General features: G+C 48.8%; 1 protein-coding gene across 2 annotated transcripts in view; it reads right to left on the bottom strand.

Moving 5' to 3' along the window:
* The window catches only part of LOC142579363 (oxysterol-binding protein-related protein 1-like), a 101,650-nt gene that overhangs the window by 32,776 nt on the left and 55,639 nt on the right, over positions 1-13,235 (bottom strand). For both annotated transcript variants that reach the window (XM_075689469.1, XM_075689468.1), the window contains exon 14: positions 5,285-5,405. In XM_075689469.1, coding sequence (XP_075545584.1) covers positions 5,285-5,405 — 121 coding nt within the window. The remainder of the gene's footprint in view (positions 1-5,284; positions 5,406-13,235) is intronic.

A 13,235-nucleotide genomic window follows, 5' to 3' on the forward strand; every position in this document is an offset into this window, starting at 1 on the left:
TCTGGGGCTTTGAGAGATGCTGTAGTTGAGAGCTGCAGATAAATTTTGACCCCCTGGGACTCTTCAGCATGTGCCAAATTCACGTGCACAAGCGTTTTTGCATTTCGCCCGCCTACAAATGCGACCGGGCATCAATTTCGCGAGCTCGTGCTCATCAACAGAACGCCATGGCCATTGAGTTACCGAGGCAGGTAAAATGTTATTTGAGTTAAGGATGAATTAGTGCAGTAATTAATCAGTTGCTTAGTTGACATATCATCACTGAAATTTCACTACAGCATACAAAATAACGCAACTGTGGCTGTTGTGTTGTTCCCTGCGCTTAAATAAATTTGAGGCATCAAACTCGATCGGCGTAATACATCGGGCGTCACATGGTTTAAACGCACGCTTACAAGTGCACTCGCATGCACAAGCACAAGAAATGGGCAGTTAAAAAGAAAGAAAGAAATAAAGAAAGAAGAAAGAGAGAAAGAAAAGAAGTATCCGCTAGTGAATCACAACTAGCGGGCTTCACCTGTCGACCCTAGAACCCTGCGTATGAAACTACGCACACGTGCACCGGCTGCATGGCCTGGAAGCAGACACACAATACAAAAAAAAAAAAAAAAAAAAGGAAGCCCGTATAGAATTTCAGCCTGATATTGCCGCTCGCCCGTCACCCTTGTCCCGTGCGCCGCTACGGGAGGTTCTTCCACTCGCGGCGCTCAATCGAATGCCGCCGCGCGACGACGACCTTCACGAGTTGCCGCCAGCAACCGCCGCCAGCAGCGACAGGACGAAAAGAAAGGGGAAGGGAGGGGGCGGCCCAAACGCACCGCCGCGAAAGGCATTGAGGCAAAAATGCGACCACAGTAGGGAACACCGAAGGCGTGGATCACGTGAAAACTCTTACCGTCATGCTCGATATTGCTTTTTTTTTACTTCACGAGAGAAGGGGCACGTACACGGGATCGATAGTTATTTTTGACCATATGAAGCAGACAGACAACAAAGACAGGAAGAGCTTAGGGCAAGTTAATTGACATGTAGGAATTATCAGGAAAACGGTAATGAATGAATAGAAAGACCCCCCTGCCCACCTCTATACAAAGCCGAAGGGGAAAAAAAGATTGTTCCAGAAAAGAGCAATCGGCTAGCTCTCAGTGGTGAAACCGTTTCCCTGACATGCGCTTAACCATGGCCATGGTTTCACGCTAGGCGTTGATTGTGCAAGGACAACGTGCAGCTTGTGCTCTGCTGCAAGTTGACACGAGGCTTTTATTTTTCCGACATGTCTGCGCGCATAATTTGCTTCTTGTACAGTACAAACGAGTGAAAATCTTTAAGACTTTGTTATGGCATTGTGAACCCTACAGAACGTGCATGTTATACCTTTCAGATTTATAGCCCTCCGTCAAGCATGGTCGATGGGCAGACGAAACAGCCGTCGCATCGAACACTACATGCACAGACAACTACACGAAAGCCGAGTGTTTCTACATCCTCAGTTATTAAAATCAAGCTCGTTAACCTCCATCATCCTTACGGTACAGGCGTAAAGACGTACTCACTTTGTGTGTGTATGTGATTATATATATATATATATATATATATATATATATATATATATATATATATATATATATATATATAGAGAGAGAGAGAGAGAGAGAGAGAGAGAGTGAAAGAGAGTGTGAGAGAGAGAGAGAGAGAGAGAGAGCTTTCTGATCGACCTTGGTGCTATTCGAATGTGTACAATATGTGCGTTCTTACGGTGTTCCTCCGCTCCCTCAGACTCGTCCTGCCCAGGGCTTACCGAAGAGGCACGGCGCGCGCCCTTTCATCAGTTTTCGATTAGCTCAGGTGAGCGTTGTTACCACAGAACACTGCTTCCAAAATGCGAGAGAAAGTGCAGGACGGAGGTATACACGTCCAACCCCAAGGGGGAGATGGGAAAGCGGTCCCTCGACGGATGCCATATTCACTGCGCGGCGCTTCGAACACAACACACCGTATATATCAGCAACGCTAGATCTCAATCGATGTCTCCCCCCCACCCTCCCCATCCCCTTCCCGGGGATAAAGACATGTGGGACGCGCCGTGTGTCTGTGGGGCCACCGCGCGCGGCCAGGGGTAAACGCTCTGTTATCCGAAAAAGGAAGCTAGCGAAATGAGCTGTCACCGTTTCCTGTTAGACCAGAACCGGACGAGATGGGCTTGGACAACGTCGTGCACGAAGCTCTGTTCCTTTCTTCCTGCTTTATAAGTGCGTCAACTATCCGTTGTGATACATTGACCCGCAACATAGAAGGGCGTAGGCGAAGAAAAGGAAGTCAAACAATATATATCTTGCTCGGAAAGAGGAAGAACACACCGCAACCAAAAGACTCGCAGAAATTGCCGCTCTAAACTTTTTCAGTCCCCAATTTCGTCGAGTCGCATCACAGATGGCCCGTTGAACTAGCTCATGGGAGGACGCAGGCCGCCAAGCAACACGCGCAGATATTAACTTTAGGCAATAAATCATAAGGGAAAGTCCGCTCTGCAATTACGCAAAGTGTACGTACTATAACGTTTGACAGCAGCACCGTTATTTGAGAAGGACGGTCACAATAAAAGAAAGGAAGATCGAAAAATAGAAGACCACCTGTGCGGTCGAGCCATGTCATCCAGCGAAGCAGGAGGCTACACAGCTCGCAGCGATGTTTCACGTATCGGTGGTCTCTCGGACGCTCGACCGGATACGTACAGTACTTCACATACGCGAACGAAAGAGAGATGCGAAACGAACAAACGCGCGCACTCGTCGAAGTCGCAAAAAGAAAACCGTCTCAGCTCCGTGGAGACGGCTGAAAAAATATGCGACACACTTTCTTTTTCGCAGGACGCGTCACGGGGCTTCGAGTATCATCGTCGCGGCGGCTGACGACCCTGCGCAGGGCCGTATGTAGTCGACAGCCGCGAAGCTCAATCACTGTCACAGTGAGTGAGGTTTCACTGACACCTGAGCGAGCACAGTACACTGATGAACGCACTGGTGAAGAAGCGAAGCGGCGGGTACTCTCGACGCTGTCACGTACGTCGTCTTGCAGAGCGGTGTTATTACTGTTCGCCAGTCCCCTCGCCAAACGCCGCTTCCAATATGCCCACGAAGAACTACCAGCGACGACAGGTCTCGCCGAAAAGCAGGACGCCTCCACCGCCCGGAGCGGCTGTGCGTGCGTGTGTGTATGCGTGCCTGCGTGATCCGGAGCTGCTCAGCGGAGCGGGAGCGAAGCGGCGCCCAACTTCTAGATGTCGAAGCGCGGGACAAAACAGCTCCTTCCAAACTCCCGGTAGCCGGAAGGAGGGGTGCTGCTGCTGCTTCTGCTCGCTGGCTTCTAGCGCAGGGTCGAAGTACGCGCGATATTCACACCGTGCTTAGCATATCACGTTGCCGGCAGCGGGCCACACAGTGTGCGCGAGCGCTCGCTCGCGGAAGAGGAGACCGGGCGCATCACATTCCAGAGAGAAGTCGACGGCGGTTTCGTTTTTCCTCCAAGTGGCGCGGAAAAGACGCGGGGGTCGCTTCTCCTCACCCTTAACAAGTGGCCGGACGGATTACTATAAATCGCGCCGACAGAGCGAAAATTTTAATTCGGGTGTGGTCCTTCCCTCCTTCCTTCTCCTGCGAGCGTTCGATATTTACCAGTGTCGTCGTGAGGTCGATCGGTGGCCGAAATGAAGGTCTTTCTTTCGCTGCCTCAAAGAGCTTCGACGGCACGTCAGAGCGGTGGCGCACGCACAAATCGCCCGGCAACGACGGCGCGGCAACGACGGCCGCGCGTCAGACACCGGTTCCAGAGTCGCGTTCCCGCTCTCCGGCGACGCGCGCAGCAACAACCGCGCAACGCTGGGGTCCCGGGGGGAACGCGGGCGCCGCGATCCCGTAATCACGTAAAGAGAGGCGGGCAGGACCGAGGCGGCCAATCGATGCTCGCACAGCTGATACGAAATCCACCTCGGCGCACTAACGCCACACGCCAGCGGAAAAAGGCAAGCGCCCCGATGATGACAGCAGACAGCCGCGGAGTGCGACGAGGCCCCCTGGTGGCAGGCGGGCAACGGGCAACCGAAAGCGAAACTGACTTTCGCGCGCGACGCGCGAAAGTCGCGCTGCGAAGCGTCTTTCGCCGATGCATGTATTTCATGTACGATGCGAGATGCATGACGGAAGAGAAGGCTGCCTCAAGCATGTTGACAAGCTTCCCCCAACTTTCACAAGGCCAATATAAGAGATCTATAAAGTTAATGAATATAAGTGAAGGAAGAATGTGCACAAGGTGTGTGTGTGTGTGTGTGTGTGTGTGTGTGTGTGTGTGTGTGTGTGTGTGTGTGTGTGTGTGTATATATATATATATATATATATATATATATATATATATATATATATATATATATATATATATATATATATATATATATAAAGATTATTAGTTTACCTATCACCACTGGATGGATTAAAATAAGAACAATGTTTAAGAAACATGGAAAGGGAAAGAAAGATATGTGCCACTTGCTACCAATGACTTTGCAGACCCATCAGTACACTGCACATAGAATGAAGCATGAAATTTTACTATCTGGATAAAAACACGTAATGAGAAAGAGCATTTCAGATTTCTACCAAAGTGTTTATCACAATTTTCGTTTCCTATACTACTGGTCAAGCTTATGATGCTTGCCTCAGGCTATTAACCAAAAATAGGATTGCAGCCCATCTGTTAACAGCAACAGCCCTATGTCTATTATTTAAGTACTTAATACCTGGTCATCTCGTCTAGCCTTTCATGCAAGTGTTGCACCAGCATGTGTTGCCTTAGCACTGTGTAATGATGTCTGCCTAGCTTTTGGTATGCGCATCAGTTGCTTGTGTATTTACTTTCCTTATAAAACATATTTTGCACTGCCCCATTCGACCTGCTTAGTGAACTTGAATATGTGACCTGAACATGCACTTTGTTATTTATGTTCATGAGTTTTTGTTTGCTTAAATTTTTTGTCTATGTACTAATGTACCCTTACCAATCAATGCTTCCTAGTGGAGCCTGTAAGGTATCATAAATAAACGAGCACATAGCATACCGTTCTGCCTCATTTTCTGAGCAACCTTGTTTAAGAAATGGAGCAGTGCTGAAACCAATGTTTTATAAGCTTCCCTCATGTTGTCAAAGATGTACACACACTCCACAGCATGGCAATGCTGAACATTCACAAAACGAGCTCTGTGGGAACAAGGCCCCAAATACATTGGTAACTAACCTTCCCCAGAATCCCCGATCCTCTTCCTTGGGCAGTGATGTGCACAGTTCTTCTGGCATGGTGTCTCCCTTTGTGGCTCCTACTTCCCCTGGAACTTGGTTGTCACTGCTTGGAGAAGCCTCTGCGACAGAGAAAGTCAGCGTTTTAAGGTAATACCGACACATGAGCATGCCGATTCCTAAATGGATACTAGTAATGAATTGCTGCTTTGATTGCTTTTTGAAGACTTCTATTGTTGAAAAGTCACTCTTTCCGCTCACTATCAACCACAACAACAGGATGTCCCATGCAGCCTCCCTCAGAAACAGTAATATTTCCAAGACTAATACATCACAAGATGCTAGCTAACTGGGACAAATTCTTAACTATGTGACCTTTAGCACACCCAAATTGCAACCACCAAGCAGTGATTTATGCTACAGCATGCAGCAGAGTTCTCCCGCGTTTAGCATCAGGACAACGCTTGGCCAATCAAGCATTGTAGAATCTTCTCAACAATGTCACATGCACAAAAAAAAAAAAAAACAGTCCACAGTTCATAAATCAAGTGGTGCTGCTCACATCTCATGGTGCGACGCGAACATGCTGCCCAAACTATCCCCGCACTGCAACTGACCAAACCAGATGCAGTGGTTAATGAACAATACCTATACATCCTGCATCACCAATTGTTACGCACAGCTTCAATGAATAAACGACGACAAAAGACTGTCATCCCGCATCAAATAACTGCATGCCTACATCTTACAAGGTGAGAACTACCAGATGGCATTCAAGGTTTTCAATGAACTTCAATGCTATGTTTGTACAACAGGTGCACATTCACAATTCGGAGAAAAGCTGTGCAGCTAAGAAGCAAGCTAGCACTCCAACACAACATTCCCTCTTTGAAAAAAGGCCGCAGAAAGGTAGAGCTGTTTAGCACAAAATCTGCCACCTTTTTTCCACATCAGTTATTCTTATTTCCAGTCGCTTGTATAACAAGGGAAACTTAGAAAAAAAAAAAAGAACATGGCGGTGTGTCGCGGTTGGGCGACCAACCACAGCCGGTCAGGGTCGACTAAATTCCGGTGCTTGGTTGGTTGGCTGGCTGGCTGCCTTTTGGACAATAATCGAATGCCAATATACAAGACCTCCCTCGCCCCTCTATTTTTTTTTTTGCTTTACCTGTTTAGTATAACAAAACATCTGCTAGTACGAACAATATTAACTCGGCGAACGAAGTCTGCTTGGTCGCACGGAAAGGTGACAATAGCATCTCGTCGTGCTTACGTGGCTTCCGCAGGGTTGCAACGATTTAGCCTTATTCACAAACAACAGAAAACAAGTTCCAGCGTTGTCGGAAGAAACCCACTAGAAGTACGTACCAGCCAGTTTAGAACGACAATAAGGGGGGGGGGGCACATTCTCCTCGTGGTCGATATTCAGTACTGGACAAAACAACGGTCAAGCCACGACTTGCTACGCATAGATCAATTATCGAGCCTAGCCCCAGGGAATAAATAAAAATATGGCGAGTATGTGCGCACAAGCTATTAATGAGACTGGACAATTCGACGAGAAGGCAGCGCCACAGATAACGGCTACGGTTCCCCACTCAGGTATTAGGATGATCAAAAAGACGCGGGCGTTTTTTTTTGCTGAGCTGCGCAGCGCCGCACGAGTGATCGCAGGCGCCGACATGCGATAACCATGCGTCCTTCGAAGCCTTTGTGCTGCACACATACTGTGAAGAGAACCAACCTGCGACCTGAAAGCATTCAAAGTAACGATGCAAGACGACGTAAGACGTTGCAGCCAGATGTGTGAACGGCCAATCGTGACAACGGTGAAAGAAAAAAAAAAAGAAGAAAAAAATAAGAAGGACGAGATACCGAAGGAATCGTGACCGCGACAGGATGGATGGAGATTTCGCAAGCACAATACGCGCCGGCTTGCAAAACGCACAAAGCAGCCCCGGAAAGCGATTGCGCACATGCCACGCGCTTCACTAACTACCGTAACACACATATTCAGCTTTGAAACTGACGTTGTAAACTTCGCAAAGCAAAGTATAAAAACGCGATTTCGGAATGCCAATTGGATGCCCAGTGGCGTCGGAACTCGTGGGATATGCAACAGGAAGTGGGAAACAAGATTATCAGAAAAAAAAGAAAGAGCGTATTACGGTTGCTAGGCGGGAAATAAAAGCATATCATAGGCTAGCCAACGCACGTGAAAGCAAACAAGTGGTCGCTGCGGAGGTGGCAGCGACTTTCCTCAGCGCGCACTGCGTGCTGCTGTTTATAGCAGGGACGGGGACAAAACGAGGAAAACTTGGGCAGAAACCAACGATCGGCCCAAGTACGGGAAAGCCCCGCCGGCACTATTCGACGACAATCTTCGTCCCCTCGCCGTTCGACAGCGTCACACCCTTCGCAACCTCCCAGTCATCGATTGGAAAGAGGGTGCATGAACCCGCGGGTGCACGCGTACCGACGGACGCGGTCATCCACGAAACGATCACAGCTGCCGAGATGTGCGCGCGGCGATCTTGGCAACAAGCGCAAGCCAGCGACGTCACATGAACTTGAGATGTCTCTGCCAGTCACCTCTGACGCTTGCCCTGAACCCTGCGATGACGACACCCGGCGCGTTCTGCGGCCTGAACCCGTACGTACCACGACGACAGTTGTGCTGCTGCTTTTCCGGTGCATACTGGCCACTGCTGCCTCCGCCATATGAGTAGAGGTATTCCGCAATGGACGCTAGCATCAACGCAGATGCGACGGAGACCAGCACAGATGTTCACAGGGAGAGAGAGAGAGTGGGGAGAAGCAACAACGAAGACGCTCCACGCAGGGTCGCGGAATCGACACACAACACACAAGTTTCGGGGCGCACTGAGTCACACAAGTCGGGCACAAATAACGGCGGTGCAACGGGTGGTCGGGTGAGCGAGCGAGCGCCGCGTAGTAGAGAGCGCAGCGGCGTCCGTCGACAACGCAGACCGACCAGACACGCCGCTCGTTCACGGCTGCTGCTTGTCGGATGACTCGGCCGCCAGCCGTTCGCAGCGGCTACCAACCAGGTGCGTTGTCAAGCGTGCACGCGCGCTCGGCAATCGCCTTCCAAACAGCGGGCCGACGGAGTTGACGGAGTCGCTCGGAGTCGACCCAGTGCGTGCAGTTGCAGGCTGGCATGCGAGTGAGTGCGAAAGCGAAACGAAAACAGGAAGACATAAAAGGAAACAAAAAAAAAAAAATTCACAGCGCAGCAGCGGGTATCAAGCAAAAGAAAGAAAAAGAAACAGTAAGCACACAACGTGGTAGGCACGAGCGAACAGTTCCGTTCCGGGCACAGCGGCAAAGCCAGTTTCGAGGGTCCGCGCAAAAAAAAAAGAAAGAAAAAGAAAACGCAACGGAAGAAACGCCGAAAACAGATAGAGAAAGAAGAAGTAAAAAAAAAGCGCGAGCCTCTGCGCGAGCGCAGCGTCATGTGGCGACACCTGGGAGTTATAGCGGGAATCGTCTGCTGTGCGGCGTCGCAATGATCGCGCGCTGCAGCGCAGCACCCAGGCCACGTCGCCCGCGTAAGTGTTCAGTGCTCAAACCTCCAATGCGGCTCTTGCTTGCAAGCATATTGTTTCCTCTACGCATCATAAACCATGATTTCCACAAAACAAAGCTTAAGCCTCAGGACCTCAATAAAGTTCTTGACTGACTGACAGACAAAACAGAACGGGCACCTTTGTCTTTCTCAAAGTATCAGGAAAGGTGCCGAAAACGGTGAATAACGCAGCAACGCACTTTTCGCAGGCCGGAATAGTTGGCAAGTTCCCTTTCAATATCTCGTCCTCTCCGGCCAGTGGTGTAGCCAGAATTTTTTTCAGGGAGGGGGGAGAGTCACCAATATGATCGGCGAAGGGAGCAAGGGGGGAGAGGTGCTGAGACGAAAGTTCTCAGTGTGCGGAACCATGGGAAGGAATGCTCTCCAGCGACCGTCAGGACGTCCAACTAGAGCTGATCCGACGGGCCCAGCTGGCAGCGGCATCCAGCGGAGCCCTGGACTAGGGGCAGACGGCCATTGCTAAGAAGATGGAAGACACCATCTGACTCCGGGAAATTCATTAAATTTTTCTAGAGCTCAATAAACGTTTTTCCTTCTCCTCCTCCTCCTCCTCTCAGTGTGTGGGTGGAGGGAGGCACATGCTCGTGTGCAACCGCCTGGCTACGCCACTGCCTCCGGCGACCATTTGATGTAACCTAAAGGCCCACAAACTTCTCATGAGAGAGGAAAGGAATAAAAAAAAAAATGTATAACTTAGAGATCTAGCATGTGTGTCAGCAGTCGGTGCATTGTTTGATAAAGTTGATCAAAAAGTAATTCGTTCTCACAATTCTAGCAAATTGGCAGCTGCCTATTTGCTCAGAACGAACAAACGAAAAAGAAGAAGGCGCTTCAGGCGGCAGTTAATCTGCATACAAGCGGCAAGGTCTGCGCGCAACTGACATTGCCATAAACTCGCGATAGCAGTTTCACGCAGAAGGCGGCAAGTAAAACTACGCAAGATAAGGAGCCTCACGGAGGTGGACAGAATGAACGGTCAGGTTTAAACAACCGGACCTGCGAGTTCCAGTGGGTATGGTAAGCTGATAAGGAAAAGTGGGCCATTCGTCCCGTATCAAAGCTAGAACAGCTGCAGCTATTCGTACCAGTCACGCACCTCGACCCATACAACGCTATATAGGAGATCGTCACGTCCGCTTGAGTGTAAGAGTAAGTCGGGCATACGTTGCGTAAACCGCTACGCGAGGCGCATGAACCACCATTCAAATTCCGGTTCAGGTTGGAATGATTGACGGGATGGAATACAGGTCAATTTTCAGCTGCTACAGGATTTGCTTTCAAATGGGGATGTGACAATAATCCCAATTAAAGAAAAGTTTCTTTTTCAACCAGTGATTTTTCTCCAAGGAAGAGAGAGTGAAAAAAAACTTATTTTTACGCCAGCGTCCGGCGCTTCTCCAAGGGAGACGAGCGTCCAGGAAGTGTATTCTGGTGGACTGTCCGCTTAGGCCGCTGCTGATTGGTTGCAGCTGTGCGAGAGAGGAGGAGACTAGCGGCCCCAGCCAATCAGCAGCGGCCAAAATGGACAGTCCACGAAGTGGACTCTTACAAAATATCCCCCCCAGGTAATAAATTTTTGAGGACGCTTAAGGTTCGCCGCCGTTAAGAATGTAACGCGATAGCGTTCGAAGACCCCTTACTGCTTTTCATACTTGCCGGCAACTGCAGCTTATGTAACCGTAACGTTTAGCGGGAAACGCTGGCTGCGAACTCTTTGCGCGAAGGCGAGCTTTCTCGTAGAAACGCGGCCTCTTGCGTGGGTCGATGTCCTTGTATTATTTCGCACTTTTAATATTTCAGTCTGAGAAGAGCTAACATAAAGGACATGCGCTGTCAGTATTTTTTTCGCATTACATTTGTTTGTGGGCTGTCGTTCTCAATATTCCGAGGAATAACTTTGTGAAGAATGAAAGACAAGGTATGAGCAACTTCGGTGGTAGAGAAGTGGTTGGGTATGCGTTGTCCGGAAGTTTGGTGGATTTTCCGCGATAAGGGCTCCTTCACGCTTTCGCGTTAAAAGCCGAAATCGATTCGGATCACTGCATCTGCGAGAGATTGGCAATGTGTCCTTCGTTTAATAATGAGCGACAAACAGTGAATCAACGTCGCTCGCTGTCGAGCCCAATGACCTTTCGACGATCAGTCCCGTGGACCCCCGTGTTCGCAGTACGTGCGTCACATGACGAATCTCTGAACGCCCGCAACGGCGGATGGAGCAGCGCTTCGGCGTATAAGCGGACAAGTTGCAGGAAACACAGCTGCCTGTGACCTCGGCACACTATGATGCGCAGTCAACAGCTCGACAATCTGTCAATTCCTGTTAGAAGCTAAAACCTTCAAGCGCAATTCCATACCTGTTTGACGCCCTCTCGCTACAACCCACGCGCAAACACGTTAACCACGGACACGCGCCGGTCATAACATGGACAACCTAGTTAGCAATACGATGACGACAACATTTCGTTCACTGACGTATTTGAGCCGTCTTTCTACGGGGAACGATGACTGCGCGGTGAATGCGGCGAACGACAGTGCTTCACTTGGCAAACCAATTACGATTATGTAGAATTGCGAAGTCGATATTTCGTAAATCTCACCTTCCGCTCTACGATTCTCTCTGCGACAAATATTGTTACTACATGTGTAGCTCTTTCATCGTGCCAAGTAGAGCAACTTAAAATGTGCCCTCTGGACCTTTATGCCTACAACATCATGTCACAAAGACGCCCAAACTTGGTTTTCTGCGACAATAATAAATCTCTAGACAGAAAAAGAAAATTATGCATGTCCTTGGCACCGGGAGAACATTCGTTAACCCTGCAGCAGTCATTTTCCTTAGCCATGTTTCATAATGATGAGCTGCGATGTTCTCCAGCAACGTAAGCAACGTAATTTTTTTCCCGTTCATTTCGTCGCCGGACTCATCATTGCTGCTAGCTGGGGCCTGAAAAGAATGCCGCTCTTGCTCTATTTCTCAATATTGAAGACTAGTTTTTGAAACGGGAGCTGCACAAGCAGTCATTCATAAATGAGGAAAACACACACACACACACACACACACACACACACACACACACACACACACACACACACACACACACACACACACACACACACACACACACACACACACACACACAGCCGATCTTTCGGTGTCTGTTACCAAACAGCGCAGAGTCATTATGAAGTCATTCGAACACCCTGTATAAACCAAGTAACGTGGTCAATGACCCACCCCTTTCGAACACACGATGTTAGTTTCCGTATAGGACGATATCTTGCGCGGATATATGAGTGATACATCGCCATGTTCGGGGCCAGCTCCTACAGTTGAAGCAGAAGATTACGCTACGTTTTGTTCTCTATTGTCGCAAGAGTAGAACGGGCATTCTACTCTCTCTCAGAATGGCAGAGTGAAAAGCCCATTTCACTCTCCCCTCCTTGGTGACGCAGTGAACAATGCATTTCACTCCACTCGACATTTTGCGAGAGTAAAACAACGCTTTGAAGAGTAAATCAGCCGCTTCACTCCTGCGATACCCTCCCTAGTTTTTAGAGTGTAGTTGCCACATTTCTACACACTATAAAACAAAATTACACCCTTTGGGTCGTATCTTGCCACACAACAATAACATCATCTGTCTTGTCCGTATTTCCATTCTTCAACGCTGCGAGCCCGGTACTTCCCAGTAACTAACGGCATGCGCGTTATCAGCATGACACAGCATTCTCAGGAGGAAAGTAGCGAGCACCGAGTTTTCGAGAAAGGAAACGCAAGCAAAGCAGATGACGATTGTTGTTGTGGGACAAATATACACCCGAAATGGTGCAACCATTTTACGAAAGGGTGTAATTTTGTTTTAGAGTGTAAGTTTACACCCTTTCAGTCGTATCTTGCCACACAACGATAAACGTCATCTGTCTTGTCCGCATTTCCTTTCTTTAACGCTGCGAGCCCGGTACTTCCCAGTAAGGAACGGCATGCGCGTTATCAGCATGACAGCATTGCCGACAGGAAAGTAGCGGGCGTGGGCGTTTTCAAGAAAGGAAACGCAAGCAAGGCAGATGATTATTGTTGTGAGGCAGATATACACCCCCAAAGGGTGTAAACGTTTTTTTAGAGTGTAAGAATGTACAAAGCTACACATGAGAACGTAAGCCAGGAAATGCACTCCTGGGGGGGAAAAACGCCGTTTCACCGCGTTATTCGCCATTAAGGACCCAGCCATGCCCCTCGGACGAATCTCTCAAGTATAAACGATGAAAAATAATGCATAATGGGAGGTTTCACAACATATACATATCGTTATACCTGTAATTTAATATTTTTGAGTACTTTAAC

Source organism: Dermacentor variabilis, chromosome 4 (genome assembly GCF_050947875.1).
Source record: "Dermacentor variabilis isolate Ectoservices chromosome 4, ASM5094787v1, whole genome shotgun sequence".
Lineage (NCBI taxonomy): Eukaryota > Metazoa > Arthropoda > Arachnida > Ixodida > Ixodidae > Dermacentor > Dermacentor variabilis.